This window comes from Cyprinus carpio, chromosome B21, assembly GCF_018340385.1.
Source record: "Cyprinus carpio isolate SPL01 chromosome B21, ASM1834038v1, whole genome shotgun sequence".
Classification (NCBI taxonomy): Eukaryota; Metazoa; Chordata; class Actinopteri; order Cypriniformes; family Cyprinidae; genus Cyprinus; species Cyprinus carpio.
This window is the reverse complement of record NC_056617.1, coordinates 6,708,134-6,736,058: the sequence shown is the minus strand read 5'-3', so window position 1 is coordinate 6,736,058 and position 27,925 is coordinate 6,708,134. Positions and strand designations below refer to the sequence as shown.

At 37.7% G+C, this 27,925-nt stretch overlaps 1 protein-coding gene and 2 long non-coding RNA genes across 12 annotated transcripts; 2 read left to right on the top strand and 1 right to left on the bottom strand.

Moving 5' to 3' along the window:
* Positions 1-580: 580 nt before the first annotated feature.
* Positions 581-27,045, bottom strand: grin1a (glutamate receptor, ionotropic, N-methyl D-aspartate 1a). 10 transcript variants are annotated; one of them, XM_042748432.1, is made up of 23 exons: positions 26,391-27,045; positions 21,452-21,586; positions 20,371-20,547; positions 17,375-17,437; positions 16,509-16,606; positions 15,738-15,859; positions 14,512-14,686; positions 14,132-14,276; positions 13,804-13,890; positions 13,534-13,681; positions 12,680-12,807; positions 12,433-12,597; positions 12,131-12,249; positions 11,577-11,689; positions 11,327-11,475; positions 11,085-11,242; positions 10,486-10,647; positions 10,113-10,222; positions 9,636-9,781; positions 9,309-9,365; positions 7,132-7,158; positions 6,586-6,696; positions 581-2,567 (listed from the first exon to the last, which is right to left on the bottom strand). In XM_042748432.1, the coding sequence occupies exons 1-23, from the start codon at positions 26,637-26,639 to the stop codon at positions 2,499-2,501; spliced, it is 2,913 nt and encodes a 970-aa protein (XP_042604366.1). In that variant the 5' UTR covers positions 26,640-27,045; the 3' UTR covers positions 581-2,498. The 10 variants fall into 10 exon arrangements, with proteins under 10 accessions (XP_042604366.1, XP_042604367.1, XP_042604371.1 ...); XM_042748433.1 differs by having other exon boundaries at positions 13,546-13,681; positions 26,391-27,044; XM_042748437.1 differs by lacking the exon at positions 6,586-6,696 and having other exon boundaries at positions 26,391-27,044.
* LOC122141322 lies at positions 9,781-10,777 on the top strand. The gene is made up of 2 exons (XR_006157705.1): positions 9,781-9,996; positions 10,085-10,777. It is a non-coding gene; the product is annotated as an uncharacterized LOC122141322 (long non-coding RNA).
* On the top strand, positions 14,655-16,563 carry LOC122141321. The gene is made up of 3 exons (XR_006157704.1): positions 14,655-14,791; positions 14,891-14,973; positions 16,433-16,563. It is a non-coding gene; the product is annotated as an uncharacterized LOC122141321 (long non-coding RNA).
* Positions 27,046-27,925: the final 880 nt, after the last annotated feature.

Sequence of the window (27,925 nt, the reverse complement as noted above, 5' to 3'; positions counted from 1 at the left end):
ACCACTACCCCCGGCCCATAACGTAGACGTCAGACTAATGTATGCATCTCCTCCTCCCCAAGAACTGCCTGTAGCTAATATTGAACTTTCTGGGAAATGGATAGTCAAAGTGGAAGGTGTGTTTATTTGCTGCAGTACTTGTCTCTGTGCACGTTTTCGTACATTGAGATTTCTAGGAATTATCTATTTATGCATAGATTCATGTTGTTTTATACACATATAGTTATGCACTTTATAACCTAACCCTAAAAGGAAAAAAAAACTGCATTTATGCAATATATATTACATGCAATATATAAGCAAGGTTTTGGGAGAATTTTGTCAAGTTTTGCTCTCTTCTGGGTACAAATACATACTCGAAATTGAGTACACACACACACACACACACACACACACACACACACACACACACACACACACACACACACACACACACACACACACACACACACACACACACACACACACACACACACACAGGCTAGACATAGTGGTTTGGAAATCATGGAAATAAATGAAACACATAGATATTTTTATAGTGAATATAATATCATACTCAGAAAATTGAAAAGACACTTAGTTGTGGTCTGCAACTGACATGGCACAAATTTATTGGCAAACAGAAATGTTATTTCTATATATTTTGTCAAAATGCATGTCAAAATGCATTGACGAAGTATCTAAAATTAACTGAAACATGATGTAGCACTTATTAAACTAAGACTTATGCTCAAGATATGTGTGTTACTGTATGTGATGTAATTTATCTGATTGTGTTTGTGTGTCATTTACAGTGTGACAGTTTCTCATAAAAACACTCCCCTTTTTCATCATTTTCATAAAATCATCTGCAATCTAGCAGTCCAGGCAACATAAACTGTATTCAGTGTTCACATGCCCTGAAATCAGATATAATACATCATTCTTCTGAAGTACAAACCACATTCATTGACCCAAGCAATGAGAAAAACATACTGTACATACACCTGTCAGTTTGAAAAGACTAAAAACTAGTGTAAGCTAATAGTAAACAGAAGATATATGCGATATGCACTAATTTGACACAGTTTAACTCTGATATATCAGAAACAAATCCAAATCTCTTGATATATGAAAACTAGAAAAGGAGTGTTTTGTTAAATTCAAACAGCTGACAGTTACATATAACAGATTTCGCATTCTCAAATGTGCATTTTCATATCAAGTAAGAGTATTACAATCAACATTTGGCAAATTGCATAATTTCCATATGCGTATAGCTTCCAACAGATTCACATTAAAGTGCTAGGTAGATGATCTCTCTTATAGGGGAGTTTCCATGGGTCATATAAATAGCATTAAGTGAACATTTACAGTAAGCAGTCCTTATTTGTACAGCTTTTGTTGATGTTTCTCAACCCCAGAACTTGGGAACGGGCCAGTTTTGCCATCTAACTAATAGGTGTATACGAAACTACAGCACCAGCGTTGAAAATAAATGGGCACACTTGGGGTTTTCTCATGTAAAAGATCTCTGAGGTCGTCTGTGTTGATGACACAGAGAGATGATTTTGCATGAGATGCCAAGTGGTAGTTGGATGAAAAAACTCGGCCCCTTGATGCACCCTTCAGACTGAAGTTGAGAACGGCTGCATTTAAAAATGAAGAACTGTTGAGTTCGAAGGAGAGTTTGCAATTAACTGATGTGCAATAAGCCACATCTTAAATCTAAAATTGAATACATTTTCTGTGATAAATGGAGGTGGGGGAGGGGGGGCTGTATATTTTTCTTGTCCATAATCCTTTAGGGAAAAATTTGCATGCGTATTACATGCAAAGGGATGTTAGAATATAAAAGACAATGACATATGAAACAGCACAGATCATGTGCTTGACTGGCTGATATTTTGCTTTATATATTATATAGACAAAGAATGAAAAACAATGAACAGAAAGCAAATAAAACAATAAAAATGTAAAGAAGATAAATATAATATGTAAATGATTAATAGAATTAATTTCATACATACTACAACTAGTTATTTCTCTTAATAATGGCCGTAGAATCGGCCTTGCGACATGAAATGTTTTGTTCTTTGTTCTAAATTATACTTTACAATACTTAAACCACTTAATCAACATAAGAATAAGCACTAATACTAATAAGAAATATTTCTACATAATGATAAAGAATTTATACAGAAGAAGTACTGGTGGATGGAATGATAGTATACTGATTTTAGCATCAAGATGTGATGGTGTATATGTTTATATGGTCTGTGTGTTCGCAGTGCTCCAGTGCATTGCAGTGTCATGCCATCCCTTGCCGTTCATCATCAAATCCCAACAGGTCCCATTGGCTCTTCATAAAGGTGAAGTGGCTCAGTAGTTCTCGTCCATGATGGATCCATTGTGCAAAACGTAGAGGAGCAGTACTACAGTGCTCCCCTCTAGTTCCATCTTGTTTGTCTCTAAAGAATGAGCATGTTTTTATGTTAAACTCTCCCTCTCTCTCTGCCTCACACCACCGTGCTGACAGACGGGTCGGACAAGTTGAGTTGGCCCGTAATGTCTGTGGGTGGGAATTGCTGTAGAAAGAGAGAGAAGGTAGAAAACACACAGGATAGAGAACATTAGTGCGACTATTACCTTTCCTCTTTCCCAAAAGCCCAGAACGGAATTTCCCTGTTTACCCCCAAGACAGCAGGTAGCACGCAAATCCAAAACAAGTACTCAACCATTGAATGTTTCAGATGTCATGATTGCACTAAATTTTACCTTCAGGCCAGGACTCAGAAACATTTTAAAGGCTATGTTTTACAATTGAATGCAACACTTAAAAATTCTGTTACATCCAAGGAGGTTTTAAAAATTTTAAATGGTGTGGGAGAAGTGTTCTTCCAGCTATCTTGCTGCCTTAGGTGGTATTTAGAATTATATTAAAAGAAGAGGAAGCAGGTTCTCTGCTGAGAGATGGTTTTAGGTCACCTGATAACCTATGTGTTATTTATAGAAGCATTATTGGGTCAAAAGTTAAAATGTATTTGGACACTTGCGACACACTTAAAAATATATGACTGTCATTGCATTATATAATGAAATATAAACAAATTGGCATCTACAAACAAGTAATGTTAACCAATGACCTTTTTTTCCAAGCTATATTTGCAGTTGCTTTTAACACAGTTGGCTCAATGTGGTTTCTAGTGGATATATGATATCAGATGCCCTCACGTTCACACTGGCGCCCTAGCAGAATAAACATAGTTGTAGTTCATAACATTAACTATAGACATTGGTTCCATTTTTGACTTTCAACCAGAAAGTATCCAAAAATACTTTATCTTCATTTAGAACAATATTAAAACCTAACAACCAGAGTATTTCTCCTAAAGTTTGTTAATGGACACAAATACCAGTTGCTTTCATATTTTGTCGTCTAATGCAATGACGTTACTACATTTTTAAACTTGGCTCAAATGTTCAAATACTAGGCCACAAATAGGCCACTGCATATTTATATTTGTAATATAATTCTCATTCAGTTGCAGTTCCTGTTTCCTCATCTCAAGCTTAGACGTGTTAGAAGGGCAAAGAGCTGTTTTCTCACATGGGCATCTGCAGAGCCGGGTTGGCAAAACACTCAATGACATGCAGGTGCCCAGTCAGAAGGCAGTTAACACAACAAAACATGTTGTAAGCTATAAAATGTCTCTCATTGTAAGCTTTCAGTTTTTGTAAGCTTTTATTAAAAAAAAGTGTCTGACAGGATCATTGCATTTCTTGTTCCATGCTTGGCAACTCCTTACAGAACTTACAACATTAATAACATTATTAATTTCAAGCACTTCAACTTCCTTTCCCAAACTTATTATATATATATATATATATTAGTATCAATATTCTGTTCCTTGCTGATGGCAAAATCTGTGAAAGTTGAGGCACAGAGAGCTTTTTGTGGGGTTAATTATGACACAACATGCATGTATATATTTTATGTTATTTTTTTTGTGATCTAGCTATAATCAAAACCGAAGATATATAAATATATAATGTAAATATTTTCTAAATATATAATTTATGTGTGTGTATTTATATATATAATAAATATATATAATACATATATATATGTATATTTTGGATGTGATAATATATATTTGATTTATATATATATATATATATATATATACACACACCCAAGGAATACATTTTCAAAAAGCAAAATACATATATTGATGGAAAAGCAGCAGCAACAAGTTTCCGATTATTCTAAATTTTAAGAGTTTAGCAAAAACCAAGGACACATGCAATGTTTGGATGTTTGATTTCAAAATAATTTCAAAATAAAATTTCTTATAAACAATTTATACATATCAATTATGAATTTAATATTTACCATACTAATTATAGCATGTGTCCTCTTTTATAGCTTACAGTTTTTTATTACTATGCCATTGCCAGTAAATAAGCTTATAAGCTCAATATATGATGCAACAACTCTAAAAGCCAAAGCTTAAGGCAAAAGTTCTCAAGATCATCATCATCATATTGCAGAATAGATGTATTCAGCAATACTTCTGATGACACCGGGAGGCTTTTTTTGTTTGTTTGTTTGTTTGTTTTTTGTCTTCCTTGGTGTTGCATCAAGAATGCCCTTAGCACGCCTTAGAGAGAATGAGAGAGTTCTTGTTATGTTCACTTAGAAGGCTTGCTGTTGGCACTTCCAAATCAAGCCCACAGTGCCCCCTGGTGAGAGACAGTGAATCAGCAAAAGAGACAAAAAGTGTGTGTATCATCACTACCACAAAAAGTGCAAGTACTACTAAGGCAACCAAAAGATAGTCTCTACTTCTACGACAGATATATTGCATGCTTGCAGAGGAAGAGAGAGGCTGTGTAGCATGTACATCATGTGGGGGACGTCGACAGTTATAAATCCATATACATCCACTTATATAGAAAGAGAGGCGACACTGATATCAATAAAATAAAATGATGGTTAAACACTGTGGATGGCTGCTATTGTTTTTCTCTTTTCACCCGGATTGTTGGGCCTTTTCTTCACCATTCACCACCCCAACCCACTTTCCTCATTTTCTTAAACATTTTAAAAGGAAAAAAAGTAACAATTCATAAAATGTAAGAAAATTTAACATTAAGCAAATAGTGCTGAAAATGGAGGGTAAAAAACTAACAATCATTTGTAGGTTTTTAGACCCTATTTAATAAGTTGTGGTGCCATAGAAAATCATATTAATGTTCATCAAAATCAACAGTTATGAAATTTGTAGAATTGATCTGTTTATGTTATACTAAATACAAGTATATATGTAATGTATATAGTTATAGAACTTTCTCCATATCTGGAAAGGTTTTACTATGGCAGCACAGTAATTTTATAATATATAATAATATTAATAATTATGTAATGATTAATAATATAATAATTTTGCTGTTAATGCTATATTCCAAGTCTGCCAGAGCCACTCAATGTTGTAGGAGGATCAGACTGAAATTTGAGCCATTCGCTGAAAGTTTTAATAGCTCTCAAATTTAATTCACATATTGCATGACAGGTTTATGTCATTGATATCAAATGTCATTTGTTCTTGCATGTTTTATGACTTAAAAAAATAAAATAAAAAAAAGACTTTGAATATAGCACATAAATTACTACTTTTATAGTACTTTTATGTTGTTTTTTTTAGAGCTTGAGAGCCCTTGGTCACTGTCTGCTATTACTGAAAGGAGAAAAGCAGCTTGGACATTCTGCTATCTCCTTTGGTGTTCCACAGCAGAAATAAGATCATACAGATTTGGTACAACATGAGGGTGAGTAAATGATGACAGAATTTTCATTTTCAATTTTCATTTTTCATTCCTTGAAATAAAATTTGTTAGGACCTTAAACAAAATAGTTGTACAAAAGAAAATCATTGTTAATGGATGATTCCAAAGTCTGAAAGGGAAGTTCCGCTGTTTAAAAAAAAATGAGTTAGTCCGCATGGTATCGGTTGCTCTGATCAAACACCACAACACCAAAGCATGCCGTCAGGGAAACAAACATCACAAGATTTGACTGTTCATATCAATATCGTCAGGCAGGTTGGGGACGAGAAACACACAAATACGCACAACACATCCCACCAAAAAGAGGCACACACGTCCACCCGCACTAACACACACTCCACATCCAGAGGTTGCAATAGGGAGAGAAGCAGCCGAGAAACATCAGGCATTGTGCAGCGCCCCCTCCTCTTGGAACAGCTCTTAGGTTAGAACCTTTTCCCTGATCACTGGGTGCTAAAATCTTTCAGCTTAACTCTTAAGGATGGCTGAGCTCTTAAGTCCTAACTGACAGATGGGGTCTGGATGGTGACTCGATGACTGACTGACAGACACGTGGCCGTGGCCGAGATGCCAGGAATGGAGGAGTAACCAGAGAGAAATGCGGCTCTCTTGGTTTCAGACATGACATGTCGTTTAAGACAGAAGAAAGTAGATACAGAGAGAGGAGCGGAAGAATAGGACGAGAGAAAGACAGACGCAGAAAGAGGAAGAGAGACCGGCCGAGTAAAAAGAGATGCCATTCCTTAACCTCCTTACCGTGTCTTTGGAGGACCTACGTCTCTTGATGCTGGAGGCCAGGGTGGTACTGATGGACCTAAAAGAGGGTTTCTTTTTTGGGTCGCTGTCTGCTCTACCACTTTTTCTATCCTAAAATAAATATACGTAGAACAATTATTCATGTTCTCTGGCTGGTTTTCAACTGCCAAAACCACATCCCCTCATTCCCCATTGATAAGCTATCTTAAACCCAACGATCTATAAATATGAATGGAGGTCAGACTTGTTTGATGCAAAGAGACTAAGAATTGGTAGATGCAACAGATTTGGTTGCATAACGTGGCAGCACTTTCGAATTCCCAAATGATCTTCCTTGGCATCTGTTTTGTACTGTCTGTTTCATAAATACTTTTTCTTGTGGTTTTAGGCACAGAAGAAGATTGGGACCTTTTTGCACCCCTTCCCTCCCACTGTCCAACAAAGGTGCCCCACACGGCTACTCTCTGGCCTCTACAAATGGTACGAAAGTATAGCACAAGACTGGGTGTGTTTGTGTAAGAAAAGGTCGAATTAAGGTATTCTTACATCCTGAGTCTCTACAGAGGAAGAGGGCTGCATTGGGGAGGAAAAAAGAAAAATAAATGAATATTTATCCACTTGCTTTAAAGATCATATGACTTTAAGATCCATAAGCAAAAGCAGAAGGCAGCAAAATGGGTTTGCTGCGGAAATAATGACATCAAAGCCAAGCAGTCTATAATATCACAAAACAAAGCAACACTCTTATAGGGAAGTAGAGCAACCAATAAAATGACAAAAGAGCACATGATATGAAGTAATACTGATCAATACATGAATACTTATAAGAACCCTCTTTGAGCGTTATACTTTTTGTAGGGTATAACGGAAATCCACACCACACATACAGTAAATAATGTACTCTAGGGTGTCAGGGAGTTGGGTTAAATGTGGTGTGAATTTCATTCAAACTCATGCAGAGGGCAGTAGGAGCAAGGGTGTGGAAAAAGTAAGCAAAATGTGGACAAGCATACAGTTGACTTTGGCTGATGGAAAACTCTCAGGATCATCTTCATATTTGTTGCGGTCCTTTAAAAGTTTCTGAATATCATTTGACCCCTGCTACAAATTAAAAAGTCTACCACTTTGGGATATACCACAGTGTCTTTGCAATCTAAGAACAACTTTGCTAAACACACTCTTGTTTGTCCTGCATCAATTTTATGCTTTTAACAAAGACAAAATATTAATAAGCCCTATTTGGCTGTGGTCAGAGCACTGTGTATTTAGCATGCTGGGCCCACATAGACCACCGGCACAGTGAGACACGTAACTGGCTGCAAGCTTTGACATAGTATCTCATGAGAGCACATTCACGCTTCATTTAGTTTTGCATCATCCTTTTTTTCAGTGTTTCCATTTGTTTTCTCATTTTCCTGAAGGCAGTGCACTTCTGAATGGGCTCTGCTCCAAGAGACAACCATTAACCATTGTAATGTGGGCAGCTTGTTTTTGACTTCTTTGTGCTTTTGAGATGACAACGGAACAGCCCAGTGGACAAAATTGCAAATTGGGCAGGTTATTCAGAAGTGCACTGTGTGTGTTACACGCAGTTCCCTTTATGAAGGTGCAGTACACACAAGTGCAAATGGGGTGTTTGAATATGGATATTCATACAGAAGTACTCACACAAAACATTTATATTTATACTCAAGCTCGCAAAGATATCACCATCAAAAAAGTTAAATTCCTATACAGAAAGGAAGAGCTGACAAAAAAAAAAAAACATGAAATGCCACAGTGAATGATCCATACAAACTAATGTTTTATATTTAAATCAACCCCTCAATTTTATCTGACATAGGTCTTCTAGACTCCAAATTTAAAGTGTTTTTGTGTTTGCTTGACCTTTCTGCATAAGAGCCTACATGCATATACATACAGAGACAATTATATATGTGAGGCAGATGACAGACATTGACAGTAAATTGACCTGCTAACAAAGACAAGCAACTGTGATCTTACCTTTCACTGCTACTGCTGTTTATTCTATCACAGCAGTTCTGACCTTTTGTGATTTTGAATAAAGAAGCAGCTTGAGGCTCTCACAGCCTCATTGTACTTCTACCCAGCTCCCACCCCACAGGCCCACCCCTCATCAAATATCACAGTCCCACTGGGAAGACCTCCCAGGACTTCTCTCTAGAAAAAAATCAGTCTTAAAGGACACACAGGTGAGCAAGAGTTTGTAGCAGACATTTCAGTTGGACTGTGTTAGATTATAGTATGGATGTGCTGGATAGGGCTTTTGAAATATTTGCTTCTATAATACGTTTAATGTTATATTATTATTCCTGTTTTTAAATAATATAAGTAAAGTCTCATTACAGTTTAAGGCTAGAACTAACATCTACATATAATTACACCAATTAGCGCTCTGTCCTGTTTTTTTTTTTTCTAGCTTTCTGTTTACTTTAGCATAGATTGATGATGTATACTAGCAGTACCTAATCAACATTAACTTTTTATAACGCAAACATTATTTTGGCAGCCTAGATCATCTTCAGGTATTTCTTTTTATTATAACAGTGATACACTAAGTGGTTTGAAGCATTTAAGTGGTTCATGCCATGAAAGCAGCTTAATATTCTGATGAATAACTAAGCATATCAGCTATTTTAAATATACTGATTCGCGTAGCAAGGATGGTGTGGCAACAAGATGGATCAGTTTGTTTTACATACTAAAGATGGAGTCCCAGCCGCACCCACAGCTTGACTCCCTGAGCTCTCTTTATTGTCCTGTTGGGACAGACAAGAAGAAGGAGGCTGATTGAACCAGAGCAGCCTAGACAATTCCAGGCCCTTTTAGATGCCTAAGAACACGCAGTGGAGTTCGTCCACCTTTGGTCACCACACCAAACAGTGCAACCAAAGATCTGTTTTTAGCAGAGGTATGAATGAAAAGCCCTGGTACAAAAAGTGGTTCTTATGTAAAAGTCTGTAGGGAGGTCATTCCCTTGTGTTCACTCTTCTTTTTACCTCTTGTGTTGTAGGAGAGAGCTACCTTACCTGTAGGTTCTTCCTCCAAACATTGACGGCCGCAAAGGCTAGCTGCATCTGCTTCCTGCGGGCGTCTTTATGGCGCTTATATGCAATCTCGATGAAAATGAGGAAGATCCCAGCTGCAATGCCACCAGCAACTAGCATGAAGACACCTGTGAATGAGAGGGATGAATGAAACTGTCAGACGATTAACGCAGACACAGTATTCTTCGAATCAACCCACTGAGGAGCTGGAGGGGGTGGAGCCTCTGTGTGATGGAATCCTACATGTATTGCCCATATATGTGGGGCCTGCTGCTGAAAACCATGCAAAATGGATGGATGTTAAAGGTTAATGAGTTTGTTACAAATGTGAACACCAACACAGGTGAGCATAAAACGACAACTAAAAGCATTGGACAAAAAAAGGCCCCAATACCTTACCTACTGTACCTTTTTTGTCCAATCTCTTTTAGGTTTCTCTGTACCTGAAATGGACCATACCTGCCATATTCTCAAAGGTGAGTGTGGCTGGGGCATTGCTCCTTGAGTCACACTCCTGGTATCTCACCCAGGTTTTATCTAGGTCCTCCATGAAGCCATTCTCATGGGAACTGCAAGGGGTGGTGGAGAGCAGGAAGAGAAGTTCAAAAGTTAATAAGTTGTTTTTGGTAGAAAGTACCGATGAATCCCACAAAGTCACCACAACCACCAGCACATACACACAAACACATAAATGATCAAGCACACAGACAACAGAGCAGGGATGAAAGAGGGTTAATACACAGAGAAAGATGAGTAAGTGTCCAATGGTAAGATTTTATACAACATAAAACTATACAGAAGCATACGATATGCTGCTTCGGCTGGGACAGACCTGAGAATAGCCAGGGACACATTCTGTTTCCAGGGGCTGTCCTTGCGCATGCCTATGCCAAAGCCAGAACGGAAAAACAGCTCTCCCGTGGTCACCAGGTCACACTTCTGCGAGGCTTCAAACTCCAGCACCGCAGAGTCCCAGATGAAAGCATGCAGCTTGCTGTTGGGGCAGGGGGAAGGGAGGAGGACGGGAAGGGTGGGGGGTTACGGTGCAACAATACAGTGAGAAACAACACACTCGTGGCACCTGACCCCACCCACCCCCCATGTGCGACTTGTGTTACCAGAAATCTAGACTGCCACCTCATAGGCAAATGAAATCCAATGCCGGACGTTTGGAGATTTGTCCCCCATTGGATTCCCTCAATGACGTTTTTTGCTGAAAACCTGAAAAAGGTGTTCTTTAGCTCAATGTTAATATATGTTATGTGTGGCACATAGCTGGGCCTCTCCTGTGTGGGGTTATGGACCAGGGTCACAGGTTAGTGCAGTAAGTGCTGACACTGATTTATATACCTGAGACCTGCAGGCCCAGGACCCTCAAGACTGACTGACCATGAGGCCAGACCTGCGGGTGTCTACCCAGCAGGGACTTACTTGTCCCGAACAGCCTGGATGGCTTCAGCGGCGCTTTCGTAGTTGTGCTTCTCCATGTGGCGGTACATGGTGCTCAGCTCAACTTGTCGCCGGAAGTAAATATCCACCGAACTTTGCTTCACTGTGGCATAGATGAACTTGTCTGATGGGTTCCTTAGCTGGAAAAATGTGTGAAAAATGCAAACTCACTATGCATTTTGAAAAGCTTTACTTTGGTAGTTCAAGTGCTTAGAGAAGCATACCCTTGGGTCATTGATGCCGGTGATGCGCTCCTCAGGCCGGTCCAACACCAGGAAGGCAGCCAGATTGGCAGTATAGGATGCTACTATAATCATAGCAAAGCCAGCCCACACCATTCCCAAGATTCTTGCTGAAAAACTACGTGGGGCACCTGGACAACATGTGTTAAGTACGGTGGTAGTCAAACATATGTCAAGTAAAACTCGTTTAATTTAATATGATCTTAAAAACAAAGTTTGACTTTCACATCACCTTCTCCAATTCCAGAGTTCAACAAGACACCCCAGGAAAACCACATAGCTGAAGATAAGGTGAGGGCATCCTCCTCTTCTTCTTCACTGTTTACTTTAAACCTTCCAAAAGGGCTGGGAAAACCAGGTCAAACAGTGAAAATGTTCAGAAAGAGAACAGGCAAAGAACCCAAATAAGTAGTCTTCAAATAAATAAGTGCTCCAGTATCCCATGTCACTTAGCATTGGCCAGATTGCAGAGACCATAGCGAGAACTATAACAGATGTGAAGCAAGGCAAAGAGACACAGGGGAAACAGGAAAAGACAGACAGAGAGGGAAAAAGAACAGGCTCACAGAGTACAGCTACCCAACCTCCCCCACCTCCATGGCGACAATGACAATGAAACGTGTTCAGCACTCTCATGTACTGTGGGGACATCCTGAAACAAAGTTGCTACATGATCCTAATGAGTGAAACAAACTACCTAAAAGAACAAACAACGTGTGCATACAGCCACCTCATGGACATACATAGAACAGGTAGCCACACTCTCAAACCAATGTCTTGTTGTACCTGAACCGGTCTAGTAGGTAAAGCATCACCGCCACCACATGCACCGATAGACCCACCAGTAGCCACAGAGTGCTCTGGAATGGCTGCATGAATGAGTCCAGTGTACTGCGAGGAATTTCCTGAAAAACACATTGCATGGTCACTAGCATACATTTAGCACATTTCAATAATAGCTCTGGTAGGTACTAGCAATGCTGTCATGAACTACAGTAGCAAATGGTGACTTTTATCAAGAAGGCTATACTGATGATCTGCAACTAAAGTACAAATGGAACGGGGTAGTTTGAGTAGTGTAATCGTACCTTTTTAACAAGGATAGTCAGTCCCTGGTATTTGAAAGGCTTGGAAAATTCAATGTACTGGGCTCGTTCATTGTTGATCGTCAAGGGTGCAACGATCATATCAGCAAGGCCACCCAGGAGCTCGCCCATCATACCATTCCATTCCTTCTTGTTACTGTTATTTACCTATATCACCAAAAGATAAGTAGAAAGCAATCTTATGACAATCATCTTGCCTGTATTTGGCACAACGTGAAAGTCTGCTTACCCTTTCTTGTGTTCCGAATTTCCCATCTGCCACCAAGTGTACTTCATAGGTGAAGTTCATGGTCATTGCCAATTTGATCAGAAGGTCAACGCAAAATCCGTAGCAACACTGGGGAACAATTGGGCGTCCTGTAACCACACCAGAAAAAGTGAAATTTCATTCCATCTGACAAAATTGAAAGGTCAATATTAAGTAAGCCCACCATTCTCAGTTCACTCACCCCAATACTAAAATCACTCACTCATTCAGAGATTGTGTTTTTCTTTTAGATGGTGTATGCTCTCAACTGCTAGGCAGCATTGAGGTCTGATCAATTCCTTTTCTATAAATTCAGCTTCCTCTCTGCTACTCAGCCAGTCATAGATTTTTTTGCAGATGATAGTGGAATAAAATATTAATGAGCTATGTGAATTAATTTCCAATTCATCTATGGTACTGGCTGAATTGAAGTAGCCACAACTTTTGAGGTTGGAAAGAATGTATTGTTCCATCCATTCTGATCTCAGACAGATGGAACAGCCAGATGGGAGCATCAACATCTAAAAGGAGTACAATACTTTCAAATTGACTTTAGCACTTTACCTGTAGATTATATAGGCTGCGATACAAGGCACATATACAGCTGTCGCTATATGCAAAGCCGAATGGCACGACGGAAGCCCAAGCGACACACACACAAAAAACACATGCGTACATTTTGCATTAAGCAAAAATAGTCACACACAACATAAAACACACATACCATGGACACACTTGCTACATTCATACATATATAAATACCTGCTGCATATATATGTATGTATGTATGTATCTCCAGACGGCAGAAGTAGAAAAGCACAGTGACATAAACGTCCCTGATGTGTTACCTGGGATGGTCTCATTTGGTCCAGTGCAGATCACCTTTTTAATTAAGACACCATTAGGTGTGTATTCTTCCTTGCAGGTCCCATCCAGCGTAGTTGGCTTCACATACACAAAGGGTTCCTGATGAATGGTCACTATCTGCAATAGATGGACGGGATTTTGTACAGCTTTCCTATGTGGCATCAATTACTTTCAGGTAATTTCTGATTCATGACCCTAAATGATTAGCAAGTTTTGGATAGATGTAGTGAACCCTGTACCTTTAATCGAGTAGACATTTGGAATCCTCTCGGTCTTTCTGTTTCACCTCCAGGCCAAATAATCTTCTTCTGTTTATTCATCACCACCTGATAAATATAGCAGATAATTAACAGGCGTATAGTCGTAATCATAATCTTTGTTCAATCATCTAATTTAAACTAATTTGCATAGATTCCAAAAGTGATATCACAGGGTTAGATTTGAATACAATTATGGGAATACTATAACTTAGTGTTGGCTTTAAAACTCTGTATTTTTGCTAATGCAAGATTCAGGACCCATGTCATGAAATTATAAATTGAATACTGTGAAAGAAAAGACTAGTACATGTGTTCCATTGTAAATGCCGACTTGAAACAGTCTGGTCTTCTGGTAGTTGAGAATGCTGTAATGAGCATATTTTCTGTCACCGTCATCATTGAACTCAACGCGTCCTGTTAGGCCCTCTGGGTACTTGGAAGACATCAGTACCCTGTGGAGCACAGCCAGTACTGACCTGTGAGTAACTTTTTGTATGTGAGTGTGATGCATGAAAAATATGCATAGATGAAATATCATGTGTTGTGACAGTGCGTTAGATCACAGTCTGTGGCTGTCAAAATCCATCAAAGAATGACACGGATGCACCCTCAAGCACGTCATGTCATGTTATGGAAAATATTAAATTAAAAGGGTCAGCTGCACGCATGATCTTTAGTGGTACTGACCTTTTAAAAAGTGGCCCGGTCTTCCAGATGTTGGTATTGCCCACGCAGCCCCTTGGAGGTTCTGTGATGTTCTCTTTCTCAAAGAGCTCTTGGATGGACTGGGCTACGACAGCAACGGCATCACTGATGTGTGCCGATTCATTCTTGCCATTGATGAGCTGGAGGCCAATCAGCCCTATGTGTTGACGTTAAAATGAAGCAGTGAGCTGTTTACCCTTGACATTTAGGAGCCCTTTCCAACACCAAAAAACCCATAGGGTCACCCTTTGAGCCAGCATAGGTAAATGACTCTCAAATCAGATGTCAAGTCATGTTTTGTCAGATTTTTCCACTGGTAGTAGTCAATCGGAATGTAAAATTAATGTTTTGTTCTTCACAGGCATGCTACAAAATGCAAACTTTGACCCTTGAGGTTGGATTTACTGAACTGAGCCCACTAGCTCCACCTCTGCCCAAACTGCGGTAAGTTGTGTCCAGTTGTGAAGACACTAACACACACTGATTGATGAAATATATCAGATTCAAGGTATACTTCATACATAAATCCAACTTCAGCTGAGTTTTTGTTATTGGAGCAGGGTTTGAAAGATCCAGTTCTGTAAGGGATCTCCAAAAGATTACTGTGAAGACTCCACAAGTGTTATAAATGAGGACAAAGACAAGAAAAAACACAGGCAGGGTAAACGGTGAGCAAGTGTATTGGGAGCTACAATGACAAAACTTGTGACTTGTGAAGTGCCTGCGACATAGAAGCCCATTTATAGCTTACCAATACCAGAAATGCGTCAAAGGGAGGGTTGAAAAAACACCCTTTTTAAATTCACAAAAGCCAGACTATTAATATAATAACATAATATGATATACCCAAACTTTATGAGTTAACACACATTTAAAAAAAAAAAAAAAAAACTACTTCATGACAGTTACATTTTTATAGCAACTTCTTAATTAAATCTCTAGAGGTCAATGTTAAGTTCAGTACTGTAATTAATCTTGCCAGTGAACCAGAGAACGCAACCATTATAGTGTAATCTAAAGTGACTCGTTTAAAACCTTTAAACACATAAAGTGCTTAAATGTTTAAACGGTTAATTTATACACACACACCAACAATCCACTACTCGCTTCATCAATAAAACCTCTCTAGTCTAGTTTAACAGAGAAACTGAGACAAATGGCTTCTTTTCCTCTGCCTGTCTCAGTTGTACTAAGGTAGGTTTACGTACCGTCAGGGGCCTCGCTCAAAGCTTTACCGGACATCTCACGCTCCCCGACCAGCCATACATAGCCTGAGCCTGTCATGTTGAGGAAGCGTGCTGTTTTGTACACGGCGGCTGCATCTTCCTCGCTAAAGGCAGACAGACAGGTTTACAACCGCTGACAGAAATACGAGAAGCTTACTGAAGTATGAAATTGTTTTGTAAACCCATTGCTTTGACTTTTCAATGTTATTTATTTCAAAGTGTTCTAAGCCTGCTGAAAAGACCAACTGGTTAGTGCTAGTTTTGTGCTGGTCGACCAGCATAGCAGGTAATGCAAAGGTTGTTGCCAAGTCTTGCTACTTAAGCTAATTATTTTCCAGGTTCAGAACAAGTTAAACTCAATCATACACATTTGTGACATGTTGATTACAACAAAAAAGAAAACAAAATGGTTAGAGTGAATCTAACCTGACACCGGAAAGGTAAGTGTTTAATTTATTTTATTCTATTTTAAGAAAAGGGAGAACAAGTGGAACTTATTTTTGTGGTAATCAGCATTAAGCCACAAATGCTGTTGTTTTTACCTTAATCTTATATTGAACCTACAGAAGAATGAGAAACACAAGCAACCAAAACACAACATATGGTTGTCTATTCAGCAGGGTGAAACGAATAATAAATATATGAATGACTCATTCTGATTCATTTTACTTTTGCAGGTAATTATACAGTGAAGAGTGAAGTGCAGAGATTTTGGTGCACTGCTGAGATAACATCATGCAGTAAACCTCTTACCTGGCAGAGAGAATGATCACTCGGGCCTCCAGCTCTTTGGCCTCCAGAAGCAGGGCAGTTAAGTTAGTCTCTTGGTTGAATTGAAGCACTTTCTCGGCCTGAGATATGGGTACACAATCAGTCAAAGAGGCTATTTACTTCCATAACTGAACCATGCTGCCTCATTCAGCACTTTTGGTTGGTTTGGTTGTTACTGTTTTTTTTTTCTTTTCATTTTTTCTTTACTAGGGCTGAAAAGGGGGGAAATTATAGAGTTCCAGGAAAACTGCTTCAAAATGAAAAATAAAAGAATAAAAAAGCTTGAAAAACAAAAACAAAAAACTTCGGCATTGTCGCATGCAAACTGAGGGTTATCAAGGCTTTAGAGAAGGACGTGCATGTTAGAGGTTTCGGGGAGCGAGACCGATGCAACCGGAAACTAAAACCAAGTGGAAAGGGGAGTGACAGGTGAGAGGAAGTCATTTCCCCAAAGAAAAAGAGTCGAGAAAAAAAAGAGCAACGAGGGGATGCTGCAATAGGAAGTAGAATCTGAGTGTTGTGTCCCAAACTATCGGATCTCCACAAAGAATGGGCTTGCTTTTTTAAAAATTCTGAATCATGCATCATCCTTTATTAAAAAGGAAAAAATGGTAATGAAAGAAGCGGAGCGTTTTTATTTTTTTCTGAAACGGAAATAATAATCGTTCAAAAGAAATCCATTCTTCATTTAAATCATAAAAAAGGGAAAAGTAACGTCTCAACGTAACAAGAAACACGTGCTACCAAGAGAAGGGCATTTCTGGGTTGGCCGGTGATTGGTTGGGCTGGTTCTAGTAGCTACGTTTAGAGATTTTGGAGGGCGGCGTGCACTGACCATGCAAATATACCTTAGGTCCTCTCTTGTTGTCATAGGACAGTTGGTCTTGGTTTTCATAGTTCCTTTTTTTATTCTGATGAGTAATGTGCACAGAGAAAATATGCAGACACAGAAGAATATTATAAACAGTTGAAAATGGTGGGCAGTAAAGCAACCAACAAATTTTTACTTTTCTGCTCCAAATTTGAAGCCCTAACACTGGGACTTGCAAAAAACATCACAGACCATCTGGCGTAAAATTGCAGCCCTAAATAAAGCTAGCAAAGCGCGACAACATTACAAACTTCAGGAACCAAGTGGTGCTTTTCCACCAATTCAGATCGGCTACCTGCACATGAACCCTTTCTGAATTATTGATGTAATGTTACTTCAAATCCAATCAAAATGACAGACAACTGTGATGGGCTGCCTAGTTAACTTATCACTCGATAATAATGCAGATATTGTTGAGTGTTGAAACACACTAAGAAGACCTTTTCTCCTGCACCATCTTGAGTTCTGCTGTATTTTTGAGGGCAGTGGCCTCGGGGGAAACCCTGGCTCACACAGTACCATTCTGCAGTGATATAAATAAACCTTCCTCTGCATAGACACACAACACTGCCCTAAAACCGCAATAGACTGGACGCACGCTCTCATGCGATTCTTGTTTCAGGCTGCTGAAATTGTGCGTGACCTATATGCGTGTCATGGCATTTGCTCATTATTGCACCTCAAAGGAAATTAAAAAGGTGAATACACACTGGCCTTTCCTGAGCACCTCTTAAACCGAACTCATGCTGCTGCCATGAACCCCCGCTGTGCATTCACTGGAAATAGCTCATTATATCTGACACTCTTGTAAACTGATAGTAGAAGGAATATGAAAATGATCATTGGAGCATAGTGCATAAAAATAGACTCTTGAGTCTGTTTTGCATTAGAATATAAAATAATGTGAAATTTCAGCACTGGTATTTAGACACGCAGCAGTCGCTGATCTTTCTTGTCTTATTTATATACATTTATAAATATGCATTATTTATATATCATGTTGGTCTTGCTTTCATTACTCTATAACTATTAAATATTAATATATATTTTCTCAGTCAGTGTGAACTGGTGTTGCTAAAACTATCTGAATAGCATGATCCATTAACTCATGCTGTGTAAGTGAAAAAAGCATAATGGCAGTCATTTCAGAACAAGTTATTACATTTTCAATTAAGATTACAAGTGTTACATTTTCAACAGAGAACAAATGGGAAAAAAATTGCCACAAAAGATCCCCCCTTAAAAGCAGGAGCTGCCATTTTCAAACATAAATTAGAAATGGTCCGAAATAAGATAAAAGTACACTATCTGAAAAGAAAAATTACCTTTAGTCTGTCTCTTGGATCAAAGATACACCTTTATGCCTTTCCCCCTAAAAGGTATCAGGTATAAAGATGTTTCTTTTAGGGTACGGTCCTAGTGACAAAGTGCTGTACCACAATTTTTGGTCTTTTTTTTTTTCTGAAAGTGTAGAGAGCCTGATGTTGTGAAATTGAAATCAAAGTTGCACTTCAGATATTCAAAATAGAAAGCCTGATAGAAATGCATATTATATAAGCACAACAAAATGGCTGCCAGGTATATGATTCAGGAGCAAATTTAAAACTTCAATAGTAGTGCACAAAAGGACAAATAAAGCCTTCTTTACTCTCAGAAGCATAAAAGTAAATAAAGACTTTTGTTCAAATGTTTGCAATGTTTAAAAAATCTGGAGTAGGAAACACTGCGTGGTTTTAAAAAAAAATTGACTCGAGTGTGTATGACCCCTTTTGTGGTCACTAACTAAAGCTTGTCAGTATGATGTACAAAATGTACAAAACAAAAATGTGATTTTATTTTCAAAAAAACCTTAATTAAACAATTTCACATTGCAATAAATAAGAAAGCAGAGGTGTTTCATGCATGATACATAGCGATGACTCATTTGTACTAATGACTCAGCTACAAAATGTGATAAAAATTTAGGCAAGACCAAGACCATTTATATGTATATAATTATTGAATAAGTAGTACAATGCATTTAAAAATATTTTGTAGCAGAAAACACCTATTCACATGGTCACATGGTAAGTCACACATTCCACAGATCATTTTCTTGTACATATATACACATGCATTATTATAAATAGATAAATTATGCATATATGTTTCTTATATATGTGCACCTTTTCTAAGTGTATTTTTTTCTTTGGCCATGTCTTATTTTCAAAGGACTAGAGTAAGCTACGATAGAAACTGGTGATCCTTCGAAAAAATAATACTAAGAAGAAGAAGAATAAATGAAAATAAAGCAGCTATTTGGGATTTCAACAATCTTCCAGCACCAAAAGCATCTCTGTGGGTATGTAGCTCAATTCGCACCATACCTAAATAGTTTCACTGTTAATAATCTCTCGCAGCAATGAGGGCAACAATAATTACCTCAGTGCTGAGCAGGGGGGATGTGGGCTGGTGATTTAGCTTTCATCCCCAAGGAAACTGAGCAGAACCTCTGCAAGAGCAAAATTCCCACAATGCACCACTGTATTTATGAAACAATCACAGCTCTAAAGCACCTCAAGAGACACTGACGATAGACTCGCCAATTGCAAGGATTATATCTGTGGCTCAAGGCTACAAAAATACCAGTGTATAAACATAGCATAAATATATTCAAAAAGTCACTGATGCTTTGCAACGCCCCAGGTTAAGGTTTTCATTTTGCTCCTGCTGTGGATAGACAGGAGTTTTTGACTATGGTAGAAAGTAACATGAAATGAGCAAATAACGCACGTTAAGTCAAATCAGACCACATTAGACATGGCTGACGCCTTTGGTTTTAGAATGTTAGCCAACATTTACAACATGGCATGAGAGATGTGATCACATGACAAAAAAGTAAAACAGTTACGTACATAGAAGACTTTTGCGATTGATACACACACGCTTGCATACAAGCATGCACTGGGAATCCTGGAACTGGGAATAACTTACCTTGGTCTCTCTCTCTTCCAGAAGAGTTTCAAGTCTTTTCTGTGCCGCTCTGCCTTCATGGTCGTCGCTGACGATTAGAATGATGTGATTCCAGCGGAATTCCCGCATCATGTCAAACCACACATGTGCCTGGTGGGAATAGGGTGGCACTGTGCGGAGGAATGAGAGATGGATGCTCTGGAAGAAGGGTACAGAGAAAAGAAGGTAGGAGACAAAGTTTAAAATGACAGTGTTATTATTATTATTATTATTATTTGAGTGAAATAATAAAGGTGTTTCTTTAACTACAGGCATTTTTTCCCCCCCAATTTTTTTTTTTTTTTTTTTTTTTTTTTGCTACTGGTAGAAGGGTAGAAAGAAAAAGAAGAAAGTTGGGACACATCTAAAAACTTTAATGCCATCACTTTATATCACAATTTTTGGAATCTTTAGAAAAAATGTCAGAATTGCGAGATATAAACTCATAAACTCACAATTGCGAGTTAACATCTCACAATTATTTTTTTCACATAATTGCGAGTTTTGTGATAAACTCGTACAGTTTATCACACTTCTGAAGAAAACAAAAAAAGTCTGAACTGTGAGATTAAAAGATGTAATCACCTTTTTTATTTAGTTATTTATTTATTTGTTTTTATTCTGTGGCGGAAACCATCTTCCATAGTTTCAGGATTTTTTGCCATAATTTTTTTAAAAAGATTGTTCAGTTCTGTTTTATAGATCACATTGTTTTGTATTTATAAAATCATATCATAAAAATATTATATTTTAAAACCTAAGATAATCTGTTCCAGTAATTATTGTGTGAAAATGAAAAAAAAAAAAAATAATATAGGTATTTCACAAACAAGTCAATTGTTTCATTATTTAATGAATTTGCATTTCTGAACAAATTGGTAGCATGAAGACAGTCACTCAAGATTTGAATGAATGATTCAATGACTTAATCATAATGACAGCCACTTATTTTGTTGGTTTGTTGAATCTGATTTAGACCCCATAGTTGAATAAACACTCATCAATACCCAAAATGATTCATACTGAAACTGAATAATAAAATTTCTCTCTCATTGCAGCCCACCTTGTCTGAGTAAATGGACATCCTGGTGGTAAGCCCTACTACAGGTATTCGGTAAAACCCTGCGGTGTAGGAGACCGGAGTGGGCGTCAGGTGGTCATTGGACTGTGGTGGATGGCTCACCAGGATGGCATACACCTGCAAATATGATCACAGAACTGGCTTAAATACAAACTAATGGTCAAGACTGGATCACAGTGGAGTGATTGCTATGACTCATGGATCTGGCCTCGTTCTGTGAATAAATCTATCACAGTCAGACAGATTAACAATTTGATTGATTGATGATGAAGGATGTTTGGTTGGACTCAAGGGAGCATAAGAGACAAAGAGGAATCTGGTATATATAAACATGTTTTTGTTTTTCAAAAAATATGCTGTATTAAGAAAGAAAAACAACAATGGAGAAAAACATTATGTGTTTCCAGAGAGACCCTCCGGCATCGGCTCCATCTGTCACAGAATGTCTTCAGAGTGGGCAGAGACATCACTGTGCCAAAGGTGCTAAGACTGAGAGATACAGCAGTTTCGCATGGAAGAATCTCACACAACCAAGAAATTAATTCAGCAATTATCCTGACATCCTGCTAACTAGCTGCACAACCTTATGGCACAAATTTGTTGAAGGTATGTACATAATTAAGCACTAGACACCCACTGGGTTGACCAGGGAGGTTGGTGTGAATTTTAATGAGAGAACAAACAAAGGAGCACCAAGAACAGGACGGGAGAGAGAGAGATTCATGTTCAACCCAGTTTTTGTTCAGTACAGTATCCAGGCCTGAGATAGACTCCTACACTGAATAAAATTGTTGTAAAAAAAACCCTGGCCATATTCTGACAGTAACATCCTGTTTATTCATTTCAACATGACAATCCCGTAAAAACAACAACAATGTATTCTGGATAATATTGTTTTCGAGAAAGTAGCTTTCTGCAGTACTGTGAAGTAACAGCACTCAGAGTGGACACTCGGAGGCTGTTTCACATCACACCCTACACCCTCATTCACTATTCCCTGCATGAGTTTACTAATATAGTCCACCTGACAGAGAGAATGAAAACTAATGAGTGAATTCAGACACTGTTGAACAACTGCTCTTAATGAGCAGAATCGCTGAAGAAAAGAGCAAGAAATGAAACTACAACTGACTTACAGCCACAGCCTTAGATGAAACCAACTGAAATAAAACAGCAGAACATGATCAAACAGCTCCACAAACAGTTTGACTTTATTTCTGTCATATATCTACAAAAATTATTTGAGAATTAACAGAGGTTTAGATGTTTTATTGAAAACATTTTGTTTGACCTCACCATCGTGGGGATCAGGGTTTGCTTTAGTAATGCTCTTGATCCTTCACTTTTTAAAACTAGTTTTTATGGTTGTTGTAACTGTGTGTATAAAGCACATTTGTTATAGCAAGAAAAGCGTATAAAACTTTTGTTAGTTATTGATGATGATGTAATCATCATTTAGTGGCCCGATTCACTGATCTCATTCAGTGGCTGATCTTCAAAAAATATAGTGTGATTTTTCACTTGTTCAATGTTATTTACAAAAGCTGTATGATACTGCATGTTGCATTATCATGGACAATTATGATGAATTTTGAAACCATATGTTGAAAGCCTTTAAAACTACACCATCTCTTAGACACACAGAGACATCAAGAATCAGCATATGAACCTCAACAATGGTGATGATCAAAAGCTCCATGCTGCAATGCACGATTGATACCAGAACATCACAAAACTCTAAATTATGCCGCTGAATTGCCCACTTATTTACTCAAATTAACACTACACTCATTTACTTTAATTCTAACTATATTATCTTATTTTTGCTTTTGTTTTTGCGATGATTATAATTAACCTGTTTTGTGATGTTCAGAGTCAATCTGTTTATTAATTTTTTTGATTGTCACCGTTGTTGAGATTCATACGTGTGATTGTTCATGTGTGTGTTTCATAATGTCAGAGCTTTTTTTTTTTTTTTTTGAGTGAGGTGTGTAATCTTTCATAATAGCCTGGTTGTTCTTTTGCTCTAATATGTTACCATAACATCGCTTTGGTACGAAAAGAGACTCTGGACAAAATCATTGAACCTGGTTTTTAAAGACGATTATGTCATTTGCAAATCATAATCAACAGCATTACATACTCTGCCTTGGCCCCTTTTTACCACAACAAATGTGTTGAAAAACACAATGGTAAAAAGTCAAGGTTCAAGAGCCCAACTAAAGCAAACACTGATCTCCATCATGGTAGTGTCCGAAAACAACATCTAAACCTCTGTAACTCTCAATAAGATCTTCTGTAGATGTCTGATGGAAATAAAGTCAGTCTGGTAATAATTGATGCTGTTTTAGGAGTTGTTTAATCAGATCTTGAGAGATTCAATGTCTTATTTTATTTCAGTTGATTCATCTAAGTCTGTGGCTGAAGTCAGTTGTAGTTCTTGTGTTTCTCTTTCATTGAGTGATTCTGCTTGTTAAAAGCAGGTGTTCATCACTAATGCTCAATCATCACTTAATTAATCACAGAATTATCTCATTAACTTCTCTGATTCAGTGTTACTCTAACACTCTGTAGTGTGCACACATTATAAGTGTTCATTTAAAACTGAGGATTTTGTTGTGGGGTTTGAAGGGTTAAAGATGTAAGATGGAAAAGAACAGCATGAGATGTAATTGAACAGTAATAAACTGTAATTAATTTACGGCAACAATCTGTAGAAAAAGTTATTAACTTGCAGCACGGTTACCAGTAAATAACTGTTTTTCTACAGTTTGTTGCCATTAAGTAGCAACAAACAAGTAGCAAGTTTTAAGGAAAAAACAGCAATATACTGTAAAACATAAGAGTCAGATTTACCAAATGAAAAAAGTTAATTTGACTGAAATACTTGTGAACATCCATAGAAAAAAAGTTATGCAAAGTCATGAATTGATAAGGAGAGTAAATACTGAACTCAACTGTATTAATGTGTTTTTGCATCTGTTAGTTTAATATAGTTTTGTGGTTCACCATTGTGCTGGAGAGTAGAGCCTGTGCTTCAGTCAATGATGAGCCACCAACGCTGATGTTCTGCTGCTTTATTTAAAGACTGTAAATGTGGAGTTGCTGATACTATGATGATCTCTGTGTTAAGTACTTCAGCACATACATGTGTGCTATATCTAATAATGAACTGCAACAATTTGAGTAAAAGTCATGTTTTTAGTTACTTTACTATTACACATTAAGTGTTTGCAGTTTTATATTAAGAAATATTCCTTCTAAGTGGACTCAACTAAAATAAATAAACACAAATAACTAACTACGAATGAAAGCTATTAAACTAAAACCGAAATAATAAAAGTAAAGAATGGTAGAATTACGGTAAAACACTGTAAAAATGTAGTTATAAATTAATGGTACCTTACTGGCAACCCTGCTGCCAGTAAATTACTGTTATTTAACGCCACAATTCTTTACAGTGAAATGACATCACCGGCCCAGAGAGCACTTAAAGCGGGCTTTTAATTAAACAAAGCATCAGGCAGAATTACTCCCACGAGTGTGACAGTTATTCAGTAGTGAAAATGTCTCTCATTTACACTTTATGTAGGGCATTGCTACTGCAGTATATCGATCTATCCATCTATCTATCTATCTATCTATCTAAATCAACCTGACAACATTATTTTATACCAACAAATGTCACTTTTATGAGTAGAAAATGAAAATGTGGTTGCGCATTTCCACTTTTTATGCTGTATTTATAGTAAACATTAGTATTCATATGGTGTATTTATAATGAACATTAGCTGTATGTCTCTAGGATTTTTCACTTGCAGTAGCTTCCTCTCCCAAAGATATTTTGCAGTTTGCAGATACCGATGCCATGCTGACCCTTCCACCCCATCTTTATTTTTATCAAGCACAGCAATACTCTGTGAAAATAGAAATGGCTTGCATTGAAAATCATTGATTTTTCATGCGTCACCTAGTTTGTTTTGCAGCTGCTGCCCTCGGCCAACATCGTCATCTCACTCATTCCTGACATCAAAGCTCTGTGGGGTCAGTACGTTTTTACTTTGATGGTGTAATCATATTCTGTATTGTACAGATCTAAAATGCTTTGGAAATACTGTAACACAGATGTCATGCCAATAAAGCACCTTGAATTTGAACTTGAACTTGAGAGAGAGAGAGAGAGAGAGAGAGAGAGAGTTCAGTTGCAAAAGCCTCAAAGTGCCGTTTGAAATTTTCTTCTAAAATGAGCATTTTTATTAGGCTCCTGTGTGTAGGTTCAGTAATTTCACTTTGATGGCAATAAATAGGTTGTTTTCATTGCTATTAAAGTAAAATAACTGAACATTAACACATGAGCTTGAGAAAATGCTAATTTTAGAAGAAACTTTTAAAAGAAAATTTAGCATCTGAACTCTCTTTCTCTCTATATATAAATATATATGTATATCTATATACATCTATATACATATAATATTTAAAAATTGTCTAACCTATAATATGCATTTCATTTAATTGTACTCAAGTCAAAAATATGATTCATTATGACTAAATCAACTAAATATATAAAGTATCTAAACAAAATTTTAAAGGAAAAATAGGGTATTTATTGCATTTTTACAGTGCAATAAATGTTTAGAAAATATTAGTTGGCATCAGTTTATCTGTAGATCTTTCTAATGAATATATCTGCATATTTAATGAAACACTTTTCAATAATCTAAACAATGGTACTTGTAATGGATAATATCATGCATAAAAAAAAAAACACTGCCTTATGAAAGCCAAACAAAATAATTAAATCTGAGTGGTGCATATTGCATTAACATGTTTACCCCTCAAGCAAATTTTAAGTCATTTTATTTAATACTGGATCTCGCCACATGAAACTGCCACAGTGCAACGCTGATACTAAAAATCCCACCTGACTGGAAATGAGATCCTCACACACAGACAGCGCCATCTGAATCGCATTAGCTTTGTGAGTGACAGAGATGGCGGTCAACTTGAATTTATCCCTTCCGTACACCTGGTTCGCCTGACTGACCGCATCCTTGAACACCTGCTCGTATCTCTTCTGGCTCAGGACGGCCCCGATGTTCACAATCTTGGGCTCGCAGCCTCCCCGCACGCAGGAGCAGGAGAATAACGCGGCCAGCAGAAGCAGACGCATCGTGTGGAGGGCCAGAAGAGCGCACGGAGAGTCCCAGTGTCCTTCCTTCTTAGTGCTGCCGGAGGCTCTTGTTTGAGCTGTTCGCTTGTTAAAAATGAGAGCAATGTCCAGTGTGGCAGTTTTAGACTAAAAAAATCCCAGGTACGAAATTCACACACACTGCGGCGATATGTTCATGGTGCCCGGTTCAATTAGGCGATGGCGTCTGAGAGAAGCGGCATTCAGTGCAGCCTTTCTCTTAATTCCCTGTGGTAAATCAGGCTGCAGACAGGCAGAGCAAGGAAGTCGCATATTACACGAAAGCTGGCAGCAGAAATCAGTGATGCGTCTCTGCGCTTCGGCTGTTGTTCTGCGGTGGAGCGCTGTCCTTGGTGCTGACAGCTGTGCGCGCTCTTTTACGCGCGCCCCCGCACCTCCTCCAGTTTTCCGCGTTGGCGTTCCGCTAGAATTAAACGCTCCAATGTCACAAACAATCCAAGCGTGAAATTAAAAAAGAGCTGGAATTGTTTTTCCATTTGGAGCGATTTTTTATTTTTATTTTTTTATTAACGGGTAGAATGAAACATATGGTTTTGTAAGGTCGACTATTTATCGACACATTCCAATGTTTCTAACCCATGTAATCTCTCCTATTCCCACCGCATTTTCATTGTAAATGAAATGGCTTTAATGTGAACGTTTTTTACATGAACAGAGTTTTTCCTTCCTGAAACATAAAATGAAGGTGAAATATGTCATAATACAAATATGGCGATTATATTTAGTAATATTTAAAGGTTCTGTTATTAATCAAGTAAAATTACATAAACAAAATTGGTAGAATTAGTCCCAATGTAGCTAAACATGCTATTTGATCAGATTTGTGGAAGGCCCATTTTATAACTGATTTATTCACATTATAAAACTAGATTTCAAAGTGTTACATTAAATGAGTCAATTTTTTTTTTTTTTTATTGGATTATATTATGTTACTCTGCAATTTATGGGTATAATTTAGCAATTTTCCCATAAGTTTTCTATCTGTATCAACTGTGTCCCATAAAACATAATTTCATCTTTGAATCATTACTTATATCTTTGTTCTATTCAATAAGTAAAATTCACGTGCTTATTCAAAAACTGTGGGATTAAATGGTTACAAAACACGTATAAAGGGTTAAGGTTTGGTCAAATTGAGATATTTCCTTACATTCTTGCCCAAGACAAGAATAAAGCCAAATAACATATAGATAAAGTGTACAGCTAGAAGACAGGCCCTGATGCACTCTTAAAAATGAAAGGTTCCT

Coding starts and splice junctions, on each gene's coding strand:
- grin1a (XM_042748432.1), bottom strand. CDS start 26,639: ATGCGTCTGCTTCTGCTGGCCGCGTTATTCTCCTGCTCCTGCGTGCGG. Junction 14,277..14,511: donor ACCGGGCCACTTTTTAAAAG/GTCAGTACCACT, acceptor TGTGCTCCACAG/GGTACTGATGTCTTCCAAGT. Junction 9,782..10,112: donor CACCTTTGAGAATATGGCAG/GTATGGTCCATT, acceptor TCTCATTCACAG/GTGTCTTCATGCTAGTTGCT.